Raw genomic sequence first — 26,413 nt, forward strand, 5'->3', positions numbered from 1 at the left:
TACTCAGGTTTCCTCCCACATTCCAAAGACATACTGATAGGGAATTTAGATTGTGAGCCCCAACGGGGACAGCGACGATAATGTGTGCAACCTGTAAAGCGCTGCGGAATATGTTAGCGCTATATAAAAATAAAGATTATTATTATTATTATTACGGAAAAAACATTTCTTTACGAATTTATCCCCTTAATAACCGCCAATACGTCTTTTAACTGACCTGAGATATAAGAGAATAGCCTCCCCATACAGATGACAATCCAGCATCTGTTGGTTGTACACTATAGCTGACAACTTGCTGTATCATCCACGATCAGTGTTTGCACCATCCAAATCTGTTTAACCCCTTAGATGCTGCTGTCAATAGTGACTACATCATTGTAAATGGTTAACAGAGTGTGGGGGCTTCTTCTTTATCCCAATTGGTGCCCTCAGATCATGATTTTGTTGTCCTGATGTTTGCGATGGCAATTCATGACCAAATAGCGGCCTTAGAGTCTGACGGCTATAGTAATCTGTTTAGAAGTTAGCAACATTTAGGTGGTAAAAATACACATTTTCATTTCTGTCATGTCACTTTGCATTAATTCCTGTAAAGCACCTGAAGGGTTCATAAACTACCTGACAGCAGTTTTCAATATGTCAGGGGGTGCTGTTTTTAAAATGGTATCACGTTTGGGGGTTTCCCAATATATGAGACCCCTAAAGTCACTTCAAACATGGATAAGTCCCTAAAAAAAATAAATGTGGTAAATTTCTTTGAAAAAATGAAAAATTGCTGCTACATTTTTAAACCTCCTAAAATGCTAACAAAATAAAATAACATGTTACAAATGGTGCTGATGTAAAGCAGACATGTGGGAAATGTTATTTATTAATGGTTTGCTGTTGTATGACTATCTGGATTAAAGGGATAATCATTCAAATTTAGAAAATTGCTAATTTTTTAACATTTTTCTCAAATTTTTTATATTTTTTATAAATAAACACAAAAAATGTTGAACTAAATTTACCATTATCATAAAGTATAATGCGTCACGAAAAAACAATCTCAAAATCACTGGGATTTGTTGAAGCGTTGCAGAGTTATTACCACATAAAATGACACTGGTCAGATTTCAAAAATTTGGCTCGGTCACTAAGGGGTTATATATATTTGGTATTATGAGTGTCAAAAACTGCTCCTCTTGTATTTAAATTTATTTTTTGTGTATTGTTCTAGTGGTGTCAAATAAAATATTTTGAATTTTTAGATGATTTTCTCTATTTTCAAGTAGTTTTTTGATTGGTTAATGGATTGGGGTTCAGAACTCGGGTTTAGAGTTGGGGCTGGAATTAGAATTCAGGGGTTTCCACGGATAATGCACTTCAGGGGGTCTCCAAAGGTGCCAGCCAGTTTTGCATTCAAAAAGTCAAATGGTGCTCCCTCCCTTCTGAGCCCTGCCATGCGTCCAAACAGTGGATTTCCCCCACTTATGGTGTATTGGTGTACTCAAGAGAAATTGCACAACAAAGCATGTGGTCCATTATCTCCTGATACCCTTGTGAAAATAGAAAAGTTTGGGTGTAAAGTAAATTTTTTGTGAGAAAAGTTAAATGTTCATTTTTTTTCCTTCCACAATGTTTTAGTTCTCATGTAGCACTTGAAAGGTTATTACACTTCTTGAATGTGGTATTTAGCACCTTGAGGGGTGCAGTTCTTAGAATGGTGTAACTTTTGGGTATTTTCTGTCATATTGACCCCTTAAAGTAATTTCAATTGTGATGTGGTTCTTAAAAAAAAAAAAAAAAAAAAAAAAAGGTTTTGTAAATTTTGTTGAAAAATGAGAAATTGCTGGTTCAAATTTTAAATCTTACAGCTTCCTAACAAAAATAATTGTTTCCAAAATTGTAAAGTAGACATGTGGGAAATGTTATTTTATTAACCCCTTCATGACCCAGCCTATTTTGACCTTAATGACCTGGCCGTTTTTTGCAATTCTGACCAGTGTCCCTTTATGAGGTAATAACTCAGGAACGCTTCAACGGATCCTAGCGGTTCTGAGTTTGTTTTTTCGTGACATATTGGGCTTCATGTTAGTGGTAAATTTAGGTCAATAAATAATGCGTTTATTTGTGATAAAAACGGAAATTTGGCGAAAATTTTGAAAATTTTGCAATTTTCACAATTTGAATTTTTATTCTGTTAAACCAGAGAGTTATGTGACACAAAATAGTTAATAAATAACATTTCCCACATGTATACTTTACATCAGCACAATTTTGGAAACAAATTTGTTTTTTGCTAGGAAGTTATAAGGGTTAAAATTTGACCAGCGATTTCTCATTTTTACAACTAAATTTACAAAACCATTTTTTTAGGAACCACCTCACATTTGAAGTCAGTTTGAGGGGTCTATATGGCTGAAAATACCCAAAAGTGACACCATTCTAAAAACTGCACCCCTCAAGGTGCACAAAACCACATTCAAGAAGTTTTATTAACCCTTCAGGTGCTTCACAGCAGCAGAAGCAACATGGAAGGAAAAAATGAACATTTTTTTTAGTCACAAAAATTATCTTTTAGCAACAATTTTTTTGATTTCACAATGGTAAAAGGAGAAACTGAACCACGAAAGTTGTTGTCCAATTTGTCCTGAGTACGCTGATACCTCATATGTAGGGGTAAACCACTTTTTGGGCGCAGGGCTTGGAAGGGAAGGAGCGCCATTTGACTTTTTGAATGGAAAATTATCTCCATCGTTAGCGGACACCATGTCGCGTTTGGAGAGCCCCTGTGTGCCTAAACATTGGAGCTCCCCCACAAGTGACCCCATTTTGGAAACTAGACCCCCCAAGGAACTTATCTAGATGCCTAGTGAGCACTTTAAACCCTCAGGTGCTTCACAAATTGATCTGTAAAAATGAAAAAGTACTTTTTGTTCACAAAAAATTTCTTTTCGCCTCAATTTTTTCATTTTCACATGGGCAATAGGATAAAATGGATCCTAAAATTTGTTGGGCAATTTCTCCCGAGTACGCCGATACCTCATATGTGGGGGTAAACCACTGTTTGGGCACACGGCAGGGCTCGGAAGGGAAGGCGCACCATTTGACTTTTTGAATGGAAAATTAGCTCCAATTGTTAGCGGATACCATGTCGCGTTTGGAGAGCCCCTGTGTGCCTAAACATTGGAGCTCCCCCACAAGTGACCCCATTTTGGAAACTAGACCCCCCCAAGGAACTTATCTAGATGCATATTGAGCACTTTAAACCCCCAGGTGCTTCACAGAAGTTTATAACGCAGAGCCATGAAAATAAAAAATAACTTTTCTTTCCTCAAAAATGATTTTTTAGCCTGGAATTTCCTATTTTGCCAAGGGTATTAGGAGAAATTGGACCCCAAATGTTGTTGTCCAGTTTGTCCTGAGTACGCTGATACCCCATATGTGGGGGTAAACCACTGTTTGGGCGCACGGCAGGGCTCGGAAGGGAAGGCATGCCATTTGGCTTTTTAAATGGAAAATTAGCTCCAATCATTAGCAAACACCATGTCACGTTTGGAGAGCCCTTGTGTGCCTAAACATTGGAGATCCCCCACAAATGACCCCATTTTAGAAACTAGACCCCCAAAAGAACTAATCTAGATGTGTGGTGAGGACTTTGAACCCCCAAGTGCTTCACAGAAGTTTATAACGCAGAGCCATGAAAAAAAAAAAAAAAATTATTTTCTCAAAAATGATCTTTTAGCCTGCAATTTTTTATTTTCCCAAGGGTAACAGGAGAAATTTGACCCCAAAAGTTGTTGTCCAGTTTTTCCTGAGTACGGTGATACCCCATGTGTGGGGGTAAACCACTGTTTGGGCACACGTCGGGGCTCAGAAGGGAAGTAGTGACTTTTGAAATGCAGACTTTGATGGAATGGTCTGCGGGTGTCACGTTGCGTTTGCAGAGCCCCTGGTGTGCCTAAACAGAAACCCCCCACAAGTGACCCCATTTTAGAAACTAGACCCCCCAAGGAACTTATCTAGATATGTAGTGAGCACTTTGAACCCCCAAGTGCTTCACAGACGTTTACAACGCAGAGCCGTGTTTTAGCAAGCATTTTTTTATTTTCACAAGGGTAACAGGAGAAACTGGCCCCCAGTAATTGTTGCGCAGTTTGTCCTGAGTATGCTGGTACCCCATATGTGGGGGTAAACCACTGTTTGGGCACACGTCGGGGCTCGGAAGTGAGGGAGCACCATTTGACTTTTTGAATACAAGATTGGCTGGAATCAATGGTGGCGCCATGTTGCGTTTGGAGACCCCTGATGTGTCTAAACAGTGGAAACCCCTCAATTCTACCTCCAACACTAACCCCAACACACCCCTAACCCTAATCCCAACTGTAGCCTTAACCGTAATCACAACCCTAACCCCAACACACCCCTAACCCTAATCCCAACTGTAGCCATAACCCTAATCACAACCCTAACCGCAACACACCCCTAACCCTAACCACAACCCTAACCCTAAGGCTATGTGCCCACGTTGCGGATTCGTGAGATTTTTCAGCATCATTTTTTAAAAATCCGCGGGTAAAAGGCACTGCTTTTACCTGTGGATTTACCGTAGATTTCCAGTGTTTTTTGTGCGGATTTCACCTGCGGATTCCTATTGAGGAACAGGTGTAAAACGCCGCGGAATCCGCACAAAGAATTGACATGCTGCGGAAAATACAACGCAGCGTTTCCGCGTGGTATTTTCCGCACCATGGGCACAGCGAATTTGGTTTTCAATAGGTTTACATGGTACTGTAAACCTGATGGAACACTGCTGCGAATCTGCAGCGGCCAATCCGCTGCGGATCCGCAGCCAAATCCGCACCGTGTGCACATGGCCTAATTCTAAAGGTATGTGCACACGCTGCGGAAAACGCTGCGGATCCGCAGCAGTTTCCCATGAGTTTACAGTTCAATGTAAACCTATGGAAAACAAAAATCGCTGTACACATGCTGCAGAAAAACTGCACGGAAACGCAGCGGTTTACATTCCGCAGCATGTCGCTTCTTTCTGCGGATTTCACAGCGGTTTTACAACTGCTCCAATAGAAAATCGCAGTTGTAAAACTGCAGTGAAATGCGCAGAAAAACCACGGTAAATCTGCCATAAATCCACAGCGGGTTAGCACTGCGGATTTATCAAATCCGCAGCGGAAAAATCCGCAGAGGACCAGAATACGTGTGCACATACCGAAACCCTAACCCTAACCCTAGTTCTTACCCCAACCTTAGTGGAAGAAAAAAAAAAAATCTTTATTTTATTATTGTCCCTACCTATGGGGGTGACAAGGGGGGGGGGTTATTCAGTATTTTTTTTATTTTGATCACTGCGATAGGTTTTATCGCAGTGATCAAAATGCACTTGAAACGAATCGATTCGGCGGGCGCACTGCGCATGCGCCCGCCATTTTGGAAGATGGCGGCGCCCAGGAAAGAAGACGGACGGACCACGGGAGGCTCGGTAAGTATGATAACTTTTTTTTTTTTTACTTTATAATTGCTTCAATAGTCTCCATGCAGCCCTGCTCTGTGTTGCAGAAATGCTCACTTGCTATGAGCGCCGACTGCTGGGCGGCGCTCATAGCTATCCAGCAATGACAACCTCAGGGGTCTCCTGCAGAACCCAGGTTGTCATGCCAACTCATTGGCGCCTGTGTCACTGGATTAGTGACGGTCTTCTTCCGAAATCATGTTAAATGCAGCTGTCAGTGACTGACAGCAGTATTTAAAAGGTAAACAGCTGTGAGTGGATCACAGTTCCACCCATGGCTGCTATGGGCACATGAGCTGTTGAAATCAACTGACCTGTGCCAGAAAAGATGTGGGCTCAGTGCTGGAGCCGACATCAAAAGGTTAGACCCGACATGTGCCGTTCATGGATGGCGTAAGTTATAAAGGAGTTAATATAAATTTCTGCTTTAGATCTATCAGTTCTCTGAATGCTGAGCTCTGCATAATCCTGCCCACATCCTGTACCATAACTCCATGCCCTTGGTAGACATGCACTTTTCCAACATGACAATGATCCAAAACACGCTGCTGCATATCTGAAGAACAGGATGAAAGTGATTCAGTGGCCAAGTATGTCTACTGATCAGAACCCAACCTATCACTTATGAGGCGTTCTGAAGAGACTTTTTGAGCATCTTTCTCAATCCAGCATCCAAGCTCTAAAAGAGGTCATTCTTATAATGGGAAAAGATAGTGCAACATCTATGTTGCCAAGTTTATCATTCCATTCCTAGAAGACTTAAGGCTGTTAAAATTTTTGGAGGTCATGTAAAATGCTAGATATTGTTGTTTTGGATATGGGACTGGGATGTATTAAAATGGTTGCAATTTAGAAATTGTTCTCGTGTTCAGTGAGTTCGATTAAAATCTTAATTTTCAAAGGGGATGTACTCATTTAATGGGGGTGTGTCTTTTATATTCTGAATTGTAGCTGCGATGGAGGGGGGTTCCAGGGTGTTTGCTGATTGAAGCTTTTGGTGGAGGCAAGAGTCAGGCGATGGCTGCGGCCCCCATGCTGGTAGAACGAAGTGTTCGGCGATGCAGGGCTCTGACATTTTGTGACAGCCCAGAGCCCGCACTTTTCATAATTTCTAATGAGGTGGACTCTGGGGGAAAATGGCAGCCTGAGATCTCTGCTTCCGAGATCTCAATTGGGCTTGCAAGGTGCAGGGCTTCGGTCTGTCACAAAATACATTTTCAGAATACTTTGTACCTATCTTCTGAATAATGCTAATATTTATAAAAATCTATCTTATTTATTCATGCTATTTACAGGCTGTACAGAAGACTAAAATGAAAAATAAAACTGTAATGAAGCCTAAATTCCATTGTAATGTGAGTATTTCCTTTTAGTGTTTTATACATGACACTTTTGCACTTAAAACTTTTTTAATTCTTTCCAACAGAATCATGTGATCTAGTGTCATTATTAAATTTGTAATTTTCGTTCTTTTGTTTTCCCTCTCTATCCAAAAGCCATAACTTTTATTTTTTTATTTTTTGAGGTCTTGTTTTTTTTGCAGGACAATCTGTAGTTTTGAATGGCAACACTAATTTTAACGTACAAACAAAAATATATACTAGAAGATGAGAAAAAAATCTAAGTGTGATGAAGTGACCAAAATCTAAATTGCTTTTCTGCCTGGAATTGCCTGAAAAAGCGCCTTGTAAAATGAACACAATGCACAGCCATGTCAAAGTGAACATTTTTGTGCACATATTATGTCTTATTTAACTTCTATTAACTGTTTTAGAAGAAGTTTTTCCTGGGAACTCTCATCGGCTGTGCCGTCATGTAAAAGACGCCCTGGACGTATTCCCTTATTGTGCGGAAAAAATAACCTGGACACATGATTATCCTGTGCGATTTAATGGCAAAGCCAGGCATCTAAAATGATAAAAAGAAACTCTGAACATGGCCTTGAAACTAAGTGAGGGCTCGCATTTTTTTTTTTTGTGATGGGCAAACTTTTTTTTATCAATTTGGCATACTTCCGACATTTTGATTACTTTTCATTGCATCATTTTATGTGAAGTGACCAAAAAAAGGCAATTCTGCAGTTTACATTTTTTTTTTACAGTGTTTACCATATGGATTGATTAATTTCATATGTTGATAATATTTGCTATTTTAATTGTTTATTTTTATTGGAAAAGAAAGTCAATTTGAATTTAAAACTTTTTTTTTTCATTTTTATATTTCTAAGGACTTTTTTTTTATATTTCAAAGTGTTTATTGAACCATTATACAATGGAAAGTAGAAAAGCGAATGTAGCCACGTAGTATATTGCACAGCAACGTAGTATATTGCCCAGCGACGTAGTATATTGCACAGCCACGTAGTACCGTATATACTCGAGTATAAGCCGAGATTTTCAGCCCAAATTTTTGGGCTGAAAGTGCCCCTCTCGGCTTATACTCGAGTCAAGGTGGGTGGCAGGGTCGGCGGGTGAGGGGGAGAGGGCGCTGAGGCATACTTACCTGTTCCAGCGATCCTGACGCTCCCCGCCTGTCCCACGGTCTTCGGTGCTGCAGTTCTTCCACTGTTCAGCGGTCACGTGGGACCGCTCATTAAAGAAATGAATAAGCGGCTCCACCTCCCATAGGTGTGGAGCCGCCTATTCATTTCTCTAATCAGCGGTGCCGGTGACCGCTGATAGAGGAAGAAGCTGCGGCACCGAAGACCAGCTGTACGGGGGAAGGAGCGGGATGCCGGGACAAGGTAAGTATCGCATAGTTACCTGTCCACGTTCCAGCCGCCGGGCACCGCTCCATCTTCCCGGAGTCTATCTGCGCTCTGACTGTGCAGGTCAGAGGGCGCGATGACGCATATAGTGTGCGCGGCACCCTCTGCCTGAACAGTCAGAGCAGAGAGACCCGGGACCGGACCCTGGGAGCTGCAAGCAAGAGAGGCGAGTGTGGCTTTTTTGTTCTATTGCAGCAGCAGCAATGGCACAGATATATGTGGAGCCTCTATGGGGCAATATGAACGGTGCAGAGCACTATATGGGGCACAGCTATGGGGAAATATGAACGGCGCAGAGCACTATATGGCAGAGCTATGGGGCAATATGAACGGTCAGAGCACTATATGGGGCACAGCTATGGGGAAATATGAACGGTGCAGAGCACTATATGGCAGAGCTATGGGGCAATATGAACGGTGCAGAGCACTATATGGCAGAGCTATGGGGCAATATGAACGGTGCAGAGCACTATATGGCAGAGCTATGGGGCAATATGAACGGTGCAGAGCACTATATAAGCACTGGATAAGTTGGAAACTTGGGCTGAAAGGTGGCAGATGAGGTTTAACAATGATAAATGTAAGGTTATACACATGGGAAGAAGGAATCAATATCACCATTACACACTGAACGGGAAACCACTGGGTAAATCTGACAGGGAGAAGGACTTGGGGATCCTAGTTAATGATAAACTTACCTGGAGCAGCCAGTGCCAGGCAGCAGCTGCCAAGGCAAACAGGATCATGGGGTGCATTAAAAGAGGTCTGGATACACATGATGAGAGCATTATACTGCCTCTGTACAAATCCCTAGTTAGACCGCACATGGAGTACTGTGTCCAGTTTTGGGCACCGGTGCTCAGGAAGGATATAATGGAACTAGAGAGAGTACAAAGGAGGGCAACAAAATTAATAAAGGGGATGGGAGAACTACAATACCCAGATAGATTAGCGAAATTAGGATTATTTAGTCTAGAAAAAAGACGACTGAGGGGCGATCTAATAACCATGTATAAGTATATAAGGGGACAATACAAATATCTCGCTGAGGATCTGTTTATACCAAGGAAGGTGACGGGCACAAGGGGGCATTCTTTGCATCTGGAGGAGAGAAGGTTTTTCCACCAACATAGAAGAGGATTCTTTACTGTTAGGGCAGTGAGAATCTGGAATTGCTTGCCTGAGGAGGTGGTGATGGCGAACTCAGTCGAGGGGTTCAAGAGAGGCCTGGATGTCTTCCTGGAGCAGAACAATATTGTATCATACAATTAGGTTCTGTAGAAGGACGTAGATCTGGGGATTTATTATGATGGAATATAGGCTGAACTGGATGGACAAATGTCTTTTTTCGGCCTTACTAACTATGTTACTATGTTACTATGTATATGGCAGAGCTATGGGGCAATATGAACGGTGCAGAGCACTATATGGCAGAGCTATGGGGCAATATGAACGGTGCAGAGCACTATATGGCACAGCTATGGGGAAATATGAACGGTGCAGAGCACTATATGGCACAGCTATGGGGCAAGAATGAACGGTGCAGAGCATTATATGGGGCACAGCTTTATATGGAGCATCTATGGGGCAATAATGAACGGTGCAGAGCATCTATTTTTATTTTTGAAATTCACCGGTAAATGCTGCATTTCCACCCTAGGCTTATACTCAAGTCAATAAGTTTTCCCAGTTTTTTGTGGCAAAATTAGGGGGGTCGGCTTATACTCGGGTCGGCTTATACTCGAGTATATACGGTATATTGCACAACCACGTAGTATATTGCACAGCCACGTAGTATATTGCACAGCCACGTAGTATATTGCACAGCCACGTAGTATATTGCACAGCCACGTAGTATATTGCACAGCCACGTAGTATATTGCACAGCCACGTAGTATATTGCACAGCGCATGTAGTATATAGCACAGCCACGTATTATATTGCACTGCCGATGTAGTATATAACACAGCCCACGCAGTATATAGCAATGTGGTCACCATATCCCTGTTGAATAAAAAAAATAGAATTAAAATACAAAATCATTATATACTCACCCTCCGACGGCCCCCGGATCCAGCCCAGGCCTTTCCTGCTCCTGGCGCGCCGCTCCGGTCCCAAGTGGCAATAACACGTGATGATGTAGCGGTCTCGCGAGACTGCTACGTCATCTCCGGTCATTGCCGCAATGCATTCTGGGGACCGGAGCGGCACGTGAGGAGCAGGAAAGGCATGGGCTGGATCCGGGGGCCGTCGGAAGGTGAGTATATAATGATTTTTTTAGATTTTTTTTAACATTATATGTTTTTACTATTGATGCTGCATAGGCAGCATCAATAGTAAAAAGCTGGTCACACAGAGGGTTAATGTCAGTGTTTACGTACTGCCTTACACCGCGTTATGCCGTGGTTTAAGGCAGTCCGGTTAACGCTATGTTCGGCGCTGACTGGGGGGGGGGTATGGAGGGGGCATTGATTGCAAGGGAAGAGGGAGGGGCCAATTCGCGGCCGGACTGTGCCCGTTGCTGATTGGTCGCGACCTTGGGATTTCCGTGACAGACAGTCAGACAGACGGAAGTGACCCTTAGACAATTATATAGTAGATCTTGCATTTTCCCTACCCCCCTACGGTTTGTTTAATTCTAGACCTAGTTGTGATATTTTGTAAACCATATTATTCATTGTGATAACATTATTATTTGTTCAATGGGTTATCCATGCTTTGTTTTTTCTAAGCTATGCACATCCATTTTCTATTTTGAATATGATTGTGAATCCTCGTTTTCATTTTCTTAATGTGTAATATCCATATTGGGGTACTTGTTATCAAGTTTAGCTACTATGTCAGACAACACACACGCTCTAGTATTATGACCATGTACTGTAAACCAGTGATATATTGTAAACTGTACATTCTATTTGATTTTTTTATCTTATTATATTTAGTCTGAAGAAGGTCCATGTAGTGACCGAAACGTTACAAATGAATATAAACCGTTTGGATTACTTCACTGTGAATAAATAATCTATTTTTTGCTTAAACGGGAGTGCCAGAATTTATCTATATATAAGCGCGTCACTAATCCTGCCCATTGGTGTCACATGACCGCGAGTTGCTGATGGGTTGGCATGACAACCCGGGGTCTGCAGGAGACTCCTGTTGTTGTCATTGCTGGTTAGCTATGAGGACACCCAGCAGTCGGCGCTCATAACAAGTGAGCATTTCTGCTACACAGAGCAGGGCTGCAACCCTGCTCTATATAGAACAAGTGATCGGATGATCTCGGCTTCTAGTGTCCCATGGAGACTATGGAAGCCAGTGCAGCGTAAAAAAAAGTTACTGTATATACTCGAGTATAAGCCGACCAGAGTATAAGCCGACGCCCCTAATTTTGCCACAAAAAACTGGGAAAACTTATTAACTCAAGTATAAGTCTATGGTGGAAAATGCAGCAGCTACCGGTGAATTTCAAAAATAAAAATAGATGCTCCATACCGTTCATTATGGCCCCATAGATGCTCCACATAAAGCTGCCCCATATATAATGCTCTGCACCGTTCAGTATGGCCCCATAGACGCTCCATATAAATCTGTGCAATATATAATGCTGCTGCAATAAAAAAAAAAGACCTACTCACCTCTTGCTTGCAGCTCCTCAGCGTCCCGTCTCGGCGTCTCTCCGCACTGACTGTTCAAGCAGAGGGCGGCGCGCACACTTGTACGTCATCGCGCCCTCTGACCTGAATAGTCACTGCAAGAGGACGCGAAGACGGAGCGGCGCCCGGCGTGTGGAACGCGGACAGGTAACCATGAGATACTTACCTGCTCCCGGCGTCCCTGGCTCCTTCCCCCGGACAGCTGGTCTCCGGGTGCCGCAACCTCTTCCTCTGTCAGCAGTCACCGTTACCGCTCATTAGAGAAATGAATATGCGGCTCCACCCCTATGGGAGTGGAGTCTATATTCATAACTTTAATGAGCGGTACCATGTGACCGCTGAACAGGAGAAGAGCTGCGGCACCGAAGACTGTGGGACAGGCAGGGGGAGCGCCGGGACTAGGTGAGTATGCGACACGCTCTCTCCCTCGCACCCGCCGACCCCACCGCCGACCGTGACTCGAGTATAAGCCGAGAGGGGCACTTTCAGGCCAAAAATTTGGACTGAAAATCTTGGCTTATACTCGAGTATATACGGTATTAAAAATATTTAAAAAAAAAGTTTAAATTGCCACCCATTCAAAATAAAACAATAAAAAAACACACATTTGGTATTGCCGAGTTCACAATTGCCTGATTTATTAATATATAAAAATAATTAATCTGAACAGTAAGCGGCATAACAAGGAAAAAAGTGAAAAAAAAATTATTAAAAATTGTTAATTTTTTTTTTTTTTAACACATTTTGAATTTTTTTTCATCACTTAAATAATAAAGTACCTATACATTTTTGGTGTCTACAAGCTTGTAATAACCTGGAGAATCATAATGGTAGGTAAGTTTTAGCATTTGGTGAACATGGTAAAAAAAAAAAAAGAAAAAAAAAAATCTTTTGTGGAATTGCACTTTTTGTTTGCAATTTCGCCGCATTTGGAATTTTTTTCCCCATTTTCCAGTACACTGTATAATAAAATCCATTATGACGTTCAAAAGTGCAACTCGTTCTGCAAAAAAACAAGCCTCCACATGGCCATATTGATGAAAAAATAGAAAAGTTATGGCTCTGGGAAGAGGGGGGGGGGGCTTGGTGGCAAAAAAACAAGCGCAAAAATGGAAAAAGGCCTGCGGATGAAGAGGTTAAAGGCATTGACCACTTCTGAAATGATTATTCATCATAACCTGTCTGTGAGAGAAATTAATACCCATATGTGAACAGAATTGTTTTTGCAGCACAGTTATACTAGAACTGTTTTATATACTTCTTTACTAACTAGATACAAATCTAGTTCTGTCTGTTAGTTTGCTATATTTCTTTATATCCATTTCTGCTTTTGGTCTTATAACCTTTGCTCTAATTCTGTCTCCTTTAAAGCACCACCCACACATTTATGTTTTTTCATTTAATGTCCGGAGTGGTATCACTAATGCATGTCCACGGCTTATAGTAAAATACTTGCCAGCCACCATCTTCTGTTCTGTGCCGCTCCACTTGTCTGCTGGGAAAGCCATAAATCACTTCTCAAGTCAAGCCAGAGCAAGACTCTCATAGGCTTACATTGAAAGCTTACGTCCGATAAGTGTTTTACTAGGGTCAGGGAACAGACATTAGTGATATTACTAATTTATTTACAAAGCAACAAAACACTGGACTGGTGCTTTAATTCATCCACTTCTGCCATTTGGCGTCATAATCTTTGCTCTAATTCTGCCTGTTGGCCAAATATGACAACAGCATTACACAAGTAGACTTATTGTTGGAAAATCAACATTACTGAATACATCTAAAAAATACAATTTAGGGAAGCTAGGCTATCTATGCTAATAGAAGGTAGGGTACAATTTCTGTATTTTACAGCAAGCCAGAGCGAAAACCAGATGGAATTCTGTTGGTCTGAAATTAACACCAGTTGCACAAAAACTAGGATGTAAAATTAAAATATCCAAAGTATTGCTTTTTTATCTTGATATATACAAGTGTGGAATGTGGTAGGCTAAAGACAAATATATAAATTCGCTCACCACCCTGTTGTTGTGCAGATGTTGCTTTTTGGACACAAAGAAGAAAATGGGCTGAGCCTGATCCAGAGGACATGCCATTTCAGGCGACCATCTCCATCCCACATGTCATAGCCTGATTACAGGGTGACAATGGCAGCAGAGGACCTGCTGAAAACCCACATGGCTGCCATGTTGGTATTCCTGTGAAGCCCAAATGCAGACTGGGCTTCTGATGAGTTTTTTTTTTCCTTTTTATAGTGCAGTAATATAGAATGAGTGTTTGCCAATTCAAGTACCCTAAGGGGGCTAAAGATACGGTATATATACAAAAGCTAATACAGAAACAAAATGTAAAATGTTTTTTTTTCCATCTGATTATTTTTGTGGAAATTCTTTTACAAGAATAGAGTAAGGGTGGGAGAAAAAAAAACAGAATATGTCAAACAATATATATACAAGGGGAGGAATGAGAAGAAAAGTTAGGTAAGTGTGGAAGACGGGAGAACCAGTAAAGGAAAGGAAGGACATGGAAAGGGGAACAAAGGGTGATGTATAGGTCACTAAGAACGCACTTTTATTTCAATTTACTGTATATATTCTTGTATAAGCAGAGTTTTCAGCACATTTTTTTTGTGCTGAAAAGGGCGAACCTCCCACCCCCCCCCCACACACACACACACCCTCACACCCTATGCTTAAACACAAGTCATTGTCCCAGAAGCCGGAGGAGGAGCAGCGGGGCACAGGAGGCTGTAATTATCTTTGGCATTAATGAGAAATGAATATTCAATGCACTGGCAATGAATATTCATTTCTCTTATAGCGTGCACAGTTACAGCCGCAGCCGCTGTCTTCCAGCATCTGTAGGAAAAAAACAAAACAACCTCCTACTTAACTTCCCTGCGCACTCTCGCAATATCTTTTTCCAGCTTCCAGCAGCTCCTGGTGAAAGGTGAATATTTATTACCTTAATGAGTGGGGACATGTGATCGCTCGGCCTCAGGAGCTGCTGGAAGCTGAGACAGGATGCTGCAAGGGAGCCCAGGGAAAGGTAAGTAGGAGAGTTTTTTTTTTTTTTTACGCTTTTCTCATGGAGGGCCATGCATACAAGGATAGGGATGAGGAGCCATGCATACAAGGATAGGGATGAGGAGCTTGATTTACAACTCAATATCATTCCTTTACTGGAATTAGTCAAAACTAAATTTGCCTCGTGGGGAAAACTTCCGTTATCTGTAGCTGGCTGCATAAATTTAATTAAAATGGTTTTACTTCCTAAGCTCAGCTACTCCCTCCAACATAGTGCCGTGTTGATACCAAAATCCTTTTTCACAAATCTAAACTCCCTGACTACATCTGCCATATGGGGGAAATCCAGACCCAAGCTTTAACTCTACTCTGCAAAGATCCAAACAGATGGGGGGAGCAGCGCTACCGGATTTTTATTTATACTATTTGGCTGGGTAGATTAAGGCCTTGTGTAGGTGGATGCCTTATAATCATTTACCTAACTCAGAACATAATTTAATTCATGCTGTAAACATTGATTGCCCGTTGGGTTTTTTGGAAACAGCTAAACTTGGTGTTCCTCGATTATTACCTCTACTTAGATTAACGCAGTCAGTTTGGATACAAATTAAGAAAGTAATTCACTTTGAGGATATTATAGCTGAAATGCCGTTGTGGAGTAACGCTTATTTGCCCGTGTTGCTGGGTCACCCGTCTACCAATTTTTGGATTTCACATAATGTTTCCTTGATTAAGAATTTGTAAGATGGTGGTATTTTGATGTCCTTTGAAGAAATTCAATCTAAATATAATGTCCTCAGGTCCCAGTTTTTTAGTTTTCTTCAGCTCAGATCAGCTCTCCAGTCGCATCTGCGCCATGTAGATACGACTCAAAGTATCTCATCTTTCCCTCTAATAGGAATTCTTAAATTGCAGGGTCCCCAGGGTCTCATCTCTGCTCTATATACATATACAGTTGTGGCCAAAAGTATTGACACCCCTGCAATTCTGTCAGATAATACTCAGTTTCTTCCTGAAAATTATTGCAAACACAAATTCTTTGTTATTATTATCTTCATTTAATTTGTCTTAAGTGAAAAAAGCACAAAAAGAATTGTCCTAAAGCCAAATTGATTATAATTCAACACCAAACATAAAAAAGGGGTGGACAAAAGTATTGGCACTGTTCGAAACATCATGTGATGCTTCTCTAATTTGTGTAATTAACAGCACCTGTAACTTACCTGTGGCACCTAACAGGTGTTGGCAATAACTAAATCACACTTGCAGCCAGTTGACATGGAATAAAGTTGACTCAACCTCTGTCCTGTGTCCTTGTGTGTACCACATTGAGCATGGAGAAAAGAAAGACCAAAGAACTGTCTGAGGACTTGAGAAACCAAATTGTGAGGAAGCATGAGCAATCTCAAGGCTACAAGTCCATCTCCAAAGACCTTGTCTACCGTGCGCAGTGTCAAGAAGTTTATAGCCCATGGCACTGTGGCTAACCTCCCTAGATGGGGACAGAAAAGCAAAATTGACAAGAGATTTCAACGCAAGGTTGTGCGGATGTTGGATAAAGAACCTCGACTAACATCCAAACAAGTTCAAGCTGCCCTGCAGTCCGAGGGTACAACAGTGTCAACCCGTACTATCCGTCGGCATCTAAATGAAAAGGGACTGTATGGTAGGAGACCCAGGAAGACCCCACTTCTTACCCCGAGACATAAAAAAGCCAGGCTGGAGTTTGCCAAAACTTACCTGAAAAAGCCTAAAATGTTTTGGAAGAATGTTCTCTTGTAAGATGAGACAAAACTAGAGCTTTTTGGGCAAAGGCATCAACATAGAGTTTACAGGAGAAAAAAAGAGGCATTCAAAGAAAAGAACACGGTCCCTACAGTCAAACATGGCGGAGGTTCCCTGATGTTTTGGGGTTGCTTTGCTGCCTCTGGCACTGGACTGCTTGACCGTGTGCATTGCATTATGAAGTCTGAAGACTACCAACAAATTTTGCAGCATAATGTAGTGCCCAGTGTGAGAAAGCTGGATCTCTCTCAGAGGTCATGGGTCTTCCAGCAGGACAATGACCCAAAGCACACTTCAAAAAGCACTAGAAAATGGTTTGAGAGAAAGCACTGGATACTTCTAAGGTGGCCAGCAATGAGTCCAGACCTGAATCCCATAGAACACCTGTGGAGAGATCTAAAAATGGCAGTTTGGAGAAGGCACCCTTCAAATATAGGGACCTGGAGCAGTTTGCCAAAGAAGAATGGTCTAAAATTCCAGCAGAGCATTGTAAGAAACTCATTGATGGTTACCGGAAGCGGTTGGTTGCAGTTATTTTGGCTAAAGGTTGTGCAACCAAGTATTAGGCTGAGGGTGCCAATACTTTTGTCTGGCCCATTTTTGGAGTTTTGTGCGAAATGATCAATGTTTTGCTTCATTCTCTTTTGTGTTTTTTCATTTAAGACAAATTAAATGAAGATAATAATACCAAAGAATTTGTGTTTGCAATCATTTTCAGGAAGAAACTGAGTATTATCTGACAGAATTGCAGGGGTGTCAATACTTTTGGCCACAACTGTATGTTATCAGTGGGAACCAATTCTGCTATAGTGTCAATTAAGAGAAGGCGGGAGGGTCTCATTCCGGATGCTCACGTGTCACTCGCTGGATACTAACTTCATACATATGATATGGGCCTGCCCTACTATTTTATCCTACTGGAGTCAGGTAACGTTGTTGTTGACTTATCTGGTACAAACCCCTGTTTCTCTCAACCCTCTAGTCTGCTTATTTGGGGTATTAGCTGAAGCAGTTTGGGGACACTATGAAAAAGTTTTTCTACGTGAGATACCCTTTCTGTTTAGAAAGGTGTTGGCTTTGCTCTGGATGGGTGGTGTACATCCTTCTCTTAAGGTACCGCTACACTAAATGATTTACCAACGATCACGACCAGCGATACGACTTGGCCGTGATCGTTGGCAAGTCATCGTGTGGTTGCTGGGGAGCTGTCACACAGACAGCTCTCTCCAGCGACCAACGATCCGGGGAACGACTTCGGCATCGTTGAAACTGTCTTCAACGATGCCGAAGTCCCCGGGTAATCAGGGTAAACATCGGGTTACTAAGTGCAGGGCAGCGCTTAGTAACCCGATATTTACCCTGGTTACCATTGTAAAAGTACAAAAAAAAAAAAAAAAAAACAGTACATACTCACATTCTGATGCCGGCAGTAACAGCGGTGACGTCACCGCTGTGCTCTGCTTTACGGCCGGCACTGACAGTCAGTGCAGGAAGCTCTCGGCCGGAGCGCGTGCATTAGCAGCGCTCCTGCCGAAAGCAGTTTTAACCCTGTGGACGCCGGGGGACGTGACAGACATCAGAATGTGAGTATGTACTGTTTTTTTTTTTTTTTTTTTACTTTTACAATGGTAACCAGGGTAAATATCGGGCTACTAAGCGCGGCCCTGCGCTTAGTAACCCGATATTTACCCTGGTTACAAGTGAACACATCGCTGGATCACACACGCTGATCCAGCGATGACAGCGGGTGATCAGCGACCAAAAAAAGATCCTGATCATTCCCCAGCGACCAACGATCTCCCAGCAGGGGCCTGATCGTTGGTCGCTGTCACACATAACGAAATCGTTAGCGGGATCGTTGCTACGTAACAAAAAGCGTGACGTTGCAACGATATCCTTAATGATATCGTTGTGTGAAGGTACCTTTAGAGCATGGATAGAATTGGTAAACTCGATTATACCATATGAGCGAACATTATATCAAAATAGGGGCTGTTTAAAGAAATTTGACAAAATTTGGAATACGGTAGATGGAATTCTTCTCACTCTACTGTACCATCACCATGAATGACATGGTAAAAACACATCAAAATATACTATATGGCATCAGACAGTTATTTTATAATATACAATATATATAAATAATTTATATTTTATAAAATTAGGTGCATCGGCTTATATTCAGGACAATTTATACACGAGTATATACTGTACATTACTAACTTGTATAAGATATACAGTAACTGTTATAAATATAAAAGTTTTTGAATCAATTATTTCAAAATATAGACATACCATGTCCATTATTAGTATAGAAATACCATGTCCATTATTGAACCCATATGCCAAGTTCAATAAAGCATAGCAAATTCAAAACACTGTAATTGTGTTTTTTTTTTTTTTTAGTTGCTGACCATCTCCAAAAAAATGAAATCAAAAAATTGTATGTTCTTGAAAATGGTACAATTAAAACTTTTATCTTGCCGCACAGAAACCAGCCCTCTAACAAGTGCATCATTTGAAAAATAATGTTATAGGTTTTAGAAAATGGTGATACAAACAGCTCATCCTGCAAAACAAAAGCCACTTATGGCTATATCAATAAAAACTGAGAAAAATATTATGTTTTGGAATGCAGTGATGAAGAAATGGGGAAAAATCTATTACCCCAAAAACTCTAAAATAAGCTGTGTTCGCATTTAAAACTTTATATTTACATGGTATAGCAGCATGGTGAAGCTTTGTACATGTTAAAGGGACCCTGTCACTAGGTTTTTCCCATATAAAGTATGCACACCACCATTAGGAGGGACTTGTTTTTACAGCATACTGGAATAACGTTAAAAGAAGAGAAAAAAAGTCTTGATCCAATCGCCGTTCATTAGAGAGAAGTGCGCCTGCATAGGAATGACACTGAATGATGTAGGATGCCACATCCAGCACAGAAAGAGGGCAGCGATCACAAGTAGAGGTGGCGCTGGATCAAGACCAGAGACACCCATCGGCGTATAATAAAAAGTCTTTTTTCAGATCTGCAGACTGGATTGGGGACTTTTTCACAATGTTTTAGAACGCTATAATGAAAAAGGCTGTAATGTTGGTGGCTGTATCTGTATATGGGAAAAACCTGGTGACAGGTTCTATTTAACGATTTTCTGCAAGACTCACTAAGCTAACCTATTGTGTTCTTTCCACATAGATCTGTAATGTGTCCGTTTGTAATGCCAGAACATTTCAAGCTCATACAAATGGAAAGAAACATAAGGTGAGCACAACAATACGCTACGATCTTCCCCGTACACAGCACAGCATACTGGGGTGGATTTCTGCGCTTCATTCCTTAGGTAGTAAAACAGGAGAAACGGTAGAGGGAAGGAAATTATATAGCAGCAGTGACCAGTGTGGATGTGCTTCCAACTCTGGGTTGAGGTAAAGACTTGTTAGAAAGCTCATGTCTGTGTTTTTCTTGTTTGTTTTCACTCTGGGGCTCACTTGTACCTTTCTCTCTCTCTCTCTTTCTCTCTCCCATAATGAGCTGTGTAAACTGAAAACTGATACCAAAGTGAGCTGGCCGTCCGTCTTGTCATGGGCAAGATAGAGTTGAGCTGTATGTGTATGACAATTTTAGCAGGGAGATTAAAACATGTCTCAAGTGTAGAAAGAAGCAGAATTCTCAGATAAGATACATTAGAAAAATTATTTCACCCAACACTTGCAACAGTTCAGTCATATTTTTATTCATTGGGCAATATGTGGGATTCTATTAACGTTTTATCACTATTGATGGCAAAATGCAAGCAAAGGAATGTGTCCATTGCAGATTGTGGTTGCATACCTACAAATTACAACAAAATTTGATATAAACTACCGCGCTAAGAAGACCAAATAAAATAGAAACTGTTCAAGTGCAAACATAAAATTATGGGCAACTATATATTATAATATACAGAAAAGTGAAAAAGGAGGTACAAAATAGTTGTTGCCTACATCTCGTTGATTCTACTTAGTATTAGCTATACTATTCATCTACTGCTATTAATCTACTATTTACCGTGTTTGGATATCTGTATTTCAGCTGTATTCTCCACCCTGATTGTTACTTATAGGCTTTTATCTAACTAGGCTTATGTAATCAAAGACCGTATATCACAAAAATAAGTACACCCCTCACTTTTTTTGTAAATATTTTATATCTTCATGGGACCACACTGAAGATAAGACACTTTGATACAAGCTATACACTGACTACTTTGCATTGTATAAAAGTGTAAATTTGGTGTGCCCTCTAAATAACTCAAGTCATTAATGTCTAAACAGCCAAAAGTGAGCACACCCTAAGTGAAAATTGCCAAATTGTGCCTAGTGTCAATATTTTTTATGACCACCATTATTTTCAAGTACTACCTTAAAGGGAACCTGTCATGCCATTTTATCTATTCAACTGCCCCCAGTGCATTGTTAGTTCTGCAATGTGCATAACATGGTTTTCTCAAACACAAGCTCCCATGTGTAATAAACAAACAAGCAAAAGAACCCCACACCCACTTTATATCCTTAAGGGATTCCTTCATATACCTTTTCTTCCAATTATAAGGGTGGCGCATTTAATGTTTTCAGTCACGGCTCAGTCAGCGTCCTGTTCAAATTATGTCTACCCACATCACTTCGATTGATTCCTGACGTCACGGTAACCACCTAAGAAATCCCGCAAGTGTGCACTGCCCATCCGCTCTCCAGGCGTGCGTACTGACTCTGGGTATACAGCCCCAGCTTCATGTCATGCTACGGAGCCGCTGTGAGTCAGTGGTTATATGACATATGACCAGGCACGCTATGCGCCCACTCTCTCTTCTACTCCGTGTGCATGCCCAGGGAGCGGATGGGCAGTGCAGACGTGAGGGATTTCCTTGGTGGATGCAGTGTCATCATCTCATGGCATCAAAGTGATGTGGGCATCCATAATTTGAACAGGCCGCTGACTGAGCCATGACTGAAAGGATTAACTGTGCCACCCCTATGACTGAAAGAAAAGGTATGTGAGGGAATCGCCTAACAATATAAAGTGTTTTTACACATAATACTTGGGAGATGTTCTTTAAGAAGACCATGTTCGTGATGCACATTGCATCACTAAGAAAGCATTGGAAACAGTTGAATAGCTAAAAATGACGTGTTGGGTTCCCTCTCTTGAGTATGGAGTTCACTAGAGCTTCACAGGTTGCCACTACAATAATTTCCACTCCTCTATGATGACATCATTGAGCTGGTGGATATTGGAGACCTTGTGCTCCTCCACCTTCTGTTTGAGTATGCCCCACAGATGATTTTATAGGGTTTAGGTCTGGAGATATGTTTTGTCAGCCAGCACATTTACCCTCCTTTTCTTTAGCAAGGTAGTGGTCGTTCGGGAAGTGTGGTTGGGATAGTTATCATGTTGGAATACTGTGCTGCGGTGCAGATTCTGAATGGAGGGGGATCACAGTACATATTGTCATTCATGGTTCCCTCAATGAAATGTAGCTCCCCACAGCCAGCAGTACTCATGAAGCCCCAAACAATGACACTCCCACCACCATGCTTTACTGTAGGCAAGACTCACTTGCAGGTTTTTCTTGCGCATCATCTGTACAAGAGGCTTCTTTTTGCCACGACAGCCATGCAGACCAATTTGATGCAGTGTATGGTCTGTGCACTGACAGGCTGATACCCCCCATCGTTTTAACCTCTGCAGCAATTAAGGCAGCACTTGTACATCTATTTTGAAAAGACAACCACTGGATATGATGCTGAGCACATGCACTCCAAGCACATGCACTCCACTTTTTTGGTCGACCATGGTGAAGTCAGTTCTAAGTGGAATCTGTCTTGTTAAACCACTGTATGGTCTTGGCCACCATGCTGCAGCTCATTGTCAGGGTGTTGGCAATCTTCTTATCTTAGGCCATCTTTATGCAGAGCAACAATTTTTATTTCAGATCCTCCGAGTTTTTTGCCATGAGATATCATGTTGAACTTCCTAAGACCAGTCTGAGAGAGTGTGAGAGCCATAACATCACATTTAACACATCTGCTCCTCATTCATACCTAAGACCTTGTAGCACTGAGTCAAGTGCCATTGGAGAGGAAAAATGGCGTAGTTGGGCACAAATTGGACATTTTCAATTGAGGTGTACTTTTTTATTGCCAGTGGTTTACACGTTAATGGCTGTGTTAAGAGGGCACACCAAATTTACACTGTTATAAAAGCTGTACACTGACTACTTTACATTGTATCAAAGTGTCAGATCTTCAGTGTTGTCCCATGAAAGATATAATTAAATATTTACAAAAATGTGAAGGGTGTACTCACTTGTGTGATATATTGCACATATTTTGTATTTAGTCCACTTTTTTCTAAATAATTTTCTTATTCACTCACCAGCCTGTTATATTTCTTTCTCAGCCTGTCTAGCCACAGATTTTCAATGATGTTCAGATCAGGGGGCTGTGAGGGCCATTGTAAAACCTTCAGCTTGTGCCTTTTGCGATAGTCTATTGTGGATTTTGATGTGTGTTTACGATCATTTTCCATTTGTTGAAGCCATTATCTTTTCTAACTCAGCATTTTTACAGATTGTTATGTTTAGAATCCTACAAACCATTAGAATACCGTGCCCCAAAGGACCGAATGAGATTCATTCATATAAATAGTAATATTAGAAAGTTTATTAATTTCTCACTCATGTAAGAGGGTAAATATACACACAGTGAGGATGGATACAATTGGTGAAGCCAAGACAAGCGACACAATCAATAATAGCACATGTCGCAGTGTCAAAAAAGTTAAGGTATCAAAAACACACATCCCAACTACCGTATATGGCAAGGAGTGTATGAGACTATAAAAAATACTGAGGCACTCACAGGCATATGTGGGCAGTCCAGATAATACAGTAGAAAAGTCACAAGTGGTACTTTTATGTATAAAGTTCATGAAGCCATATAAAGTTAACGAGACTGTAATATCCCACAGTATATATCCAAAGATGCAATCAGGTCAGATACCTCCAACAAGACAATGTGTGGAGTGTTGTTTCTAAAACCCTACACATACATAAAATGCTATGAGAAGAGCTATTGAAAAGTGCTTACCCATGTGGGAAAATATGATGGTGAACACGCTTGCTGCAGCCACGACGTTTCGCGTCATGGCCTTCTTCAGGGACTGCGTGGATAAAACTATGTATATAGGCGCTATATATATTCTCGTCCCAGGTGTATCAGGTCAGTGCCGCAATCAAGAAAACCCATGGGGGCAGGTCCACGGCCACGTCACTTCCAGCTATCCCGGCATCAGTGCAGGTCAAAGAAAAAAGTTCCCGTGACGTCAGTGACCTACACTGAGCCGGAAGGATGCCTCTGGGGACGCATGCGTCGTTTTGACGATGCAGCGACCAGCGTAGGACGCAGCTGGTTGCAATTTATTTTTTTCTCCGCATCGTCAAAACGACGCATGCGGAAGCATCCGCATACAGCCGCACGACCTGCGTACCTAATGTTAAAGGTAGGTACGCAGGCCGCATGCCAGAAGTAGGCGGAGCTAGCGGCAGAGGTGCGTCTGAGGGCGGGGCTTCACGGAGGAAGTCCGCAGCTCCTTAAAACGCTAGTGTGAAACTAGCCTTAAAGATCTCTTTTTGTGGGCATAGGTGAAATGGGGGAATGTGGTAGATCTGAGCACAACAGAGGTAGGAAAAGTACATGTAGGGGAGCTTTCTCTCTCTAGTTTCTTCCAAAAAAGATAGGGCCTCTAGTTCCATTGTCGTGTTTATGTTGCCAATACCTGCCGGTTTCATGTGTAATTTTACGTAAGCTGACATTCCTTAAGAATAACTGCAGGTGGTGCTATGTTTGCCTCAAGAATTTTTTGAAATTTAATTGAATCCATTCTTCTCTTTATCCGTGAAAAGTTCCCCGTGGCATTGGCTGCATCATAGCTCCAAAGCATGATTGATCCACCCCCATGCTTAGTGGTTGGCAAGATGTTCTTTCCCTGAAACTCTGTGCCCTTTTTTTCTACACTCATAACATGATCATTGTTGCCAAATAGTCCTATTATAATCTCTTTGGTCCACAGGACTTGTTTCCAAAATGCATCAGGCTTGTTTCAATGTTCTTTTGCATACTTCTGACACTGAATTTTATGCAGGAGAGGTTATCTTCTGATGACTTTCATGAAAGCCATATTTGTGTAGGTGTTTCTAAACACTAGAACAATGTACCACAACTCCATGTCTAAATCTTTCTGAAGCTCTTTTGCAGTATTGCGGGGGTTCTGAATTTTCTTTCTAGCAATCCTCCAAGCAGCTCTCCCTGAAATTTTGCTTGTTCTTCCAGAATTCGTCTTGGTCTCCACTGATCTTGTTAACTGCCATTTCTTAATTGCATTTCAAACTATGGAAAGGGCAACTTGAAAACACTTTGCTATCTTCTTATAGCCTTCGACTGCTTTATGGACTTTCAGCATTTTCATTTTCAGAGTGCTAGGCAGCAGATTAGAAAAACCCATGGCTGCTGTTTTGTGGCACAAGGTTAGAGGAGGCTGGATTTTTGTGAAGCTGGGAAATTTGGATCACCTGGCTTTTCTGAACAATGATAGTGAACAAGCAAATACCCTAACAGGCTGAGTAAGGTCTGAAAGTCTTGGTCAACGTTATCTGAGCACACCAAGGGTGCAAAAAAACAAAACTTTTTTGCCTAATGTTATAGAACAACCTCAAATATTGAGGAGAAGGTATTATTTCTTCTGGGAATTCACAGCCAAAATGAATGCTTCAGAAGGCAAATCCCGACGATTGACCTTCTGGCCCTTTTTCAAGGGTATTTCCACATAACAATAAACCTGAAAATAAACATAAAAATGAAAAAGTGTCACAGGCAGAGTAATACATACATCACAAAAGCAAATACATATTCCAAAGTCAATACACATATGTACGATAATGTATAAACAAATAAGTGACACTAAATCCAAGGGCAAACAATAAATGTGAATTCTCCTATAAAGGAAAATAAGCATAAATAAATAAATATCACAAGAGAAGGCGAACACTTATCTACCTAAAGGCCAGTAGTGTATAAATCGCGAAATGCATATCTCTAGCAACAGCTCAGGAAAAGGGAATGTTTATAAAAACAAAGTATAAACAGAGTGTAAACATGTCTCATATAAAAGGTACACATAACCCATCAGAGGAGAAAAGGATCCCAAGCAGGGGCGTAACAACTGCGGTCGCAGGGGTCGCGACTGCGACGGGGCCCACAGTGTTTTCAGGGCCCGCCCAGTCCAGCAAACAAGTAGCAGGGGAAGGAGACAAGTCATGCACGCATCCTGCTGGCCACGCCCACAGCTTCCCCAGACTTTCAGCAGTGTGCGGCGAGTGGGCATGTCAGTGAAGGACATGTGGCCTAGCAGAAGGGCTGTGCGTGTCACTGACTGAAGCTGGAGAGATGGCAGGCATTAGCTGGTGAGTGATGTGCTGCTTACACCTGACACACACACACACACACACACACACACACACCTACCTACCTGTTCTATGCGCACAGGACCTGTGATGAGGTCACAGGAGGGGAGGAGTCACTTGATCAGTGGCCTCAGTGTATGCACTATGCAGGACTCTGCTGTGCTTGA

The 26,413-nt window shown here is 41.6% G+C and overlaps 1 protein-coding gene across 7 annotated transcripts in view; it reads left to right on the top strand.

Annotated features, from left to right (window-relative positions):
- LOC138642413 (uncharacterized) overlaps window positions 1–26,413 on the top strand; it is a 347,309-nt gene that overhangs the window by 35,814 nt on the left and 285,082 nt on the right. For 5 of the 7 annotated variants that reach the window (XM_069730557.1, XM_069730558.1, XM_069730555.1 and 2 more), the window contains 2 exons: window positions 6,808–6,867; window positions 19,943–20,008. In XM_069730557.1, the coding sequence (XP_069586658.1) occupies window positions 6,808–6,867; window positions 19,943–20,008 (126 nt within the window). The remainder of the gene's footprint in view (window positions 1–6,807; window positions 6,868–19,942; window positions 20,009–26,413) is intronic. The other 2 variants (XM_069730556.1, XM_069730561.1) reach the window with 1 other exon arrangement.

Source organism: Ranitomeya imitator, chromosome 6, assembly GCF_032444005.1.
Source record: "Ranitomeya imitator isolate aRanImi1 chromosome 6, aRanImi1.pri, whole genome shotgun sequence".
NCBI lineage: Eukaryota > Metazoa > Chordata > Amphibia > Anura > Dendrobatidae > Ranitomeya > Ranitomeya imitator.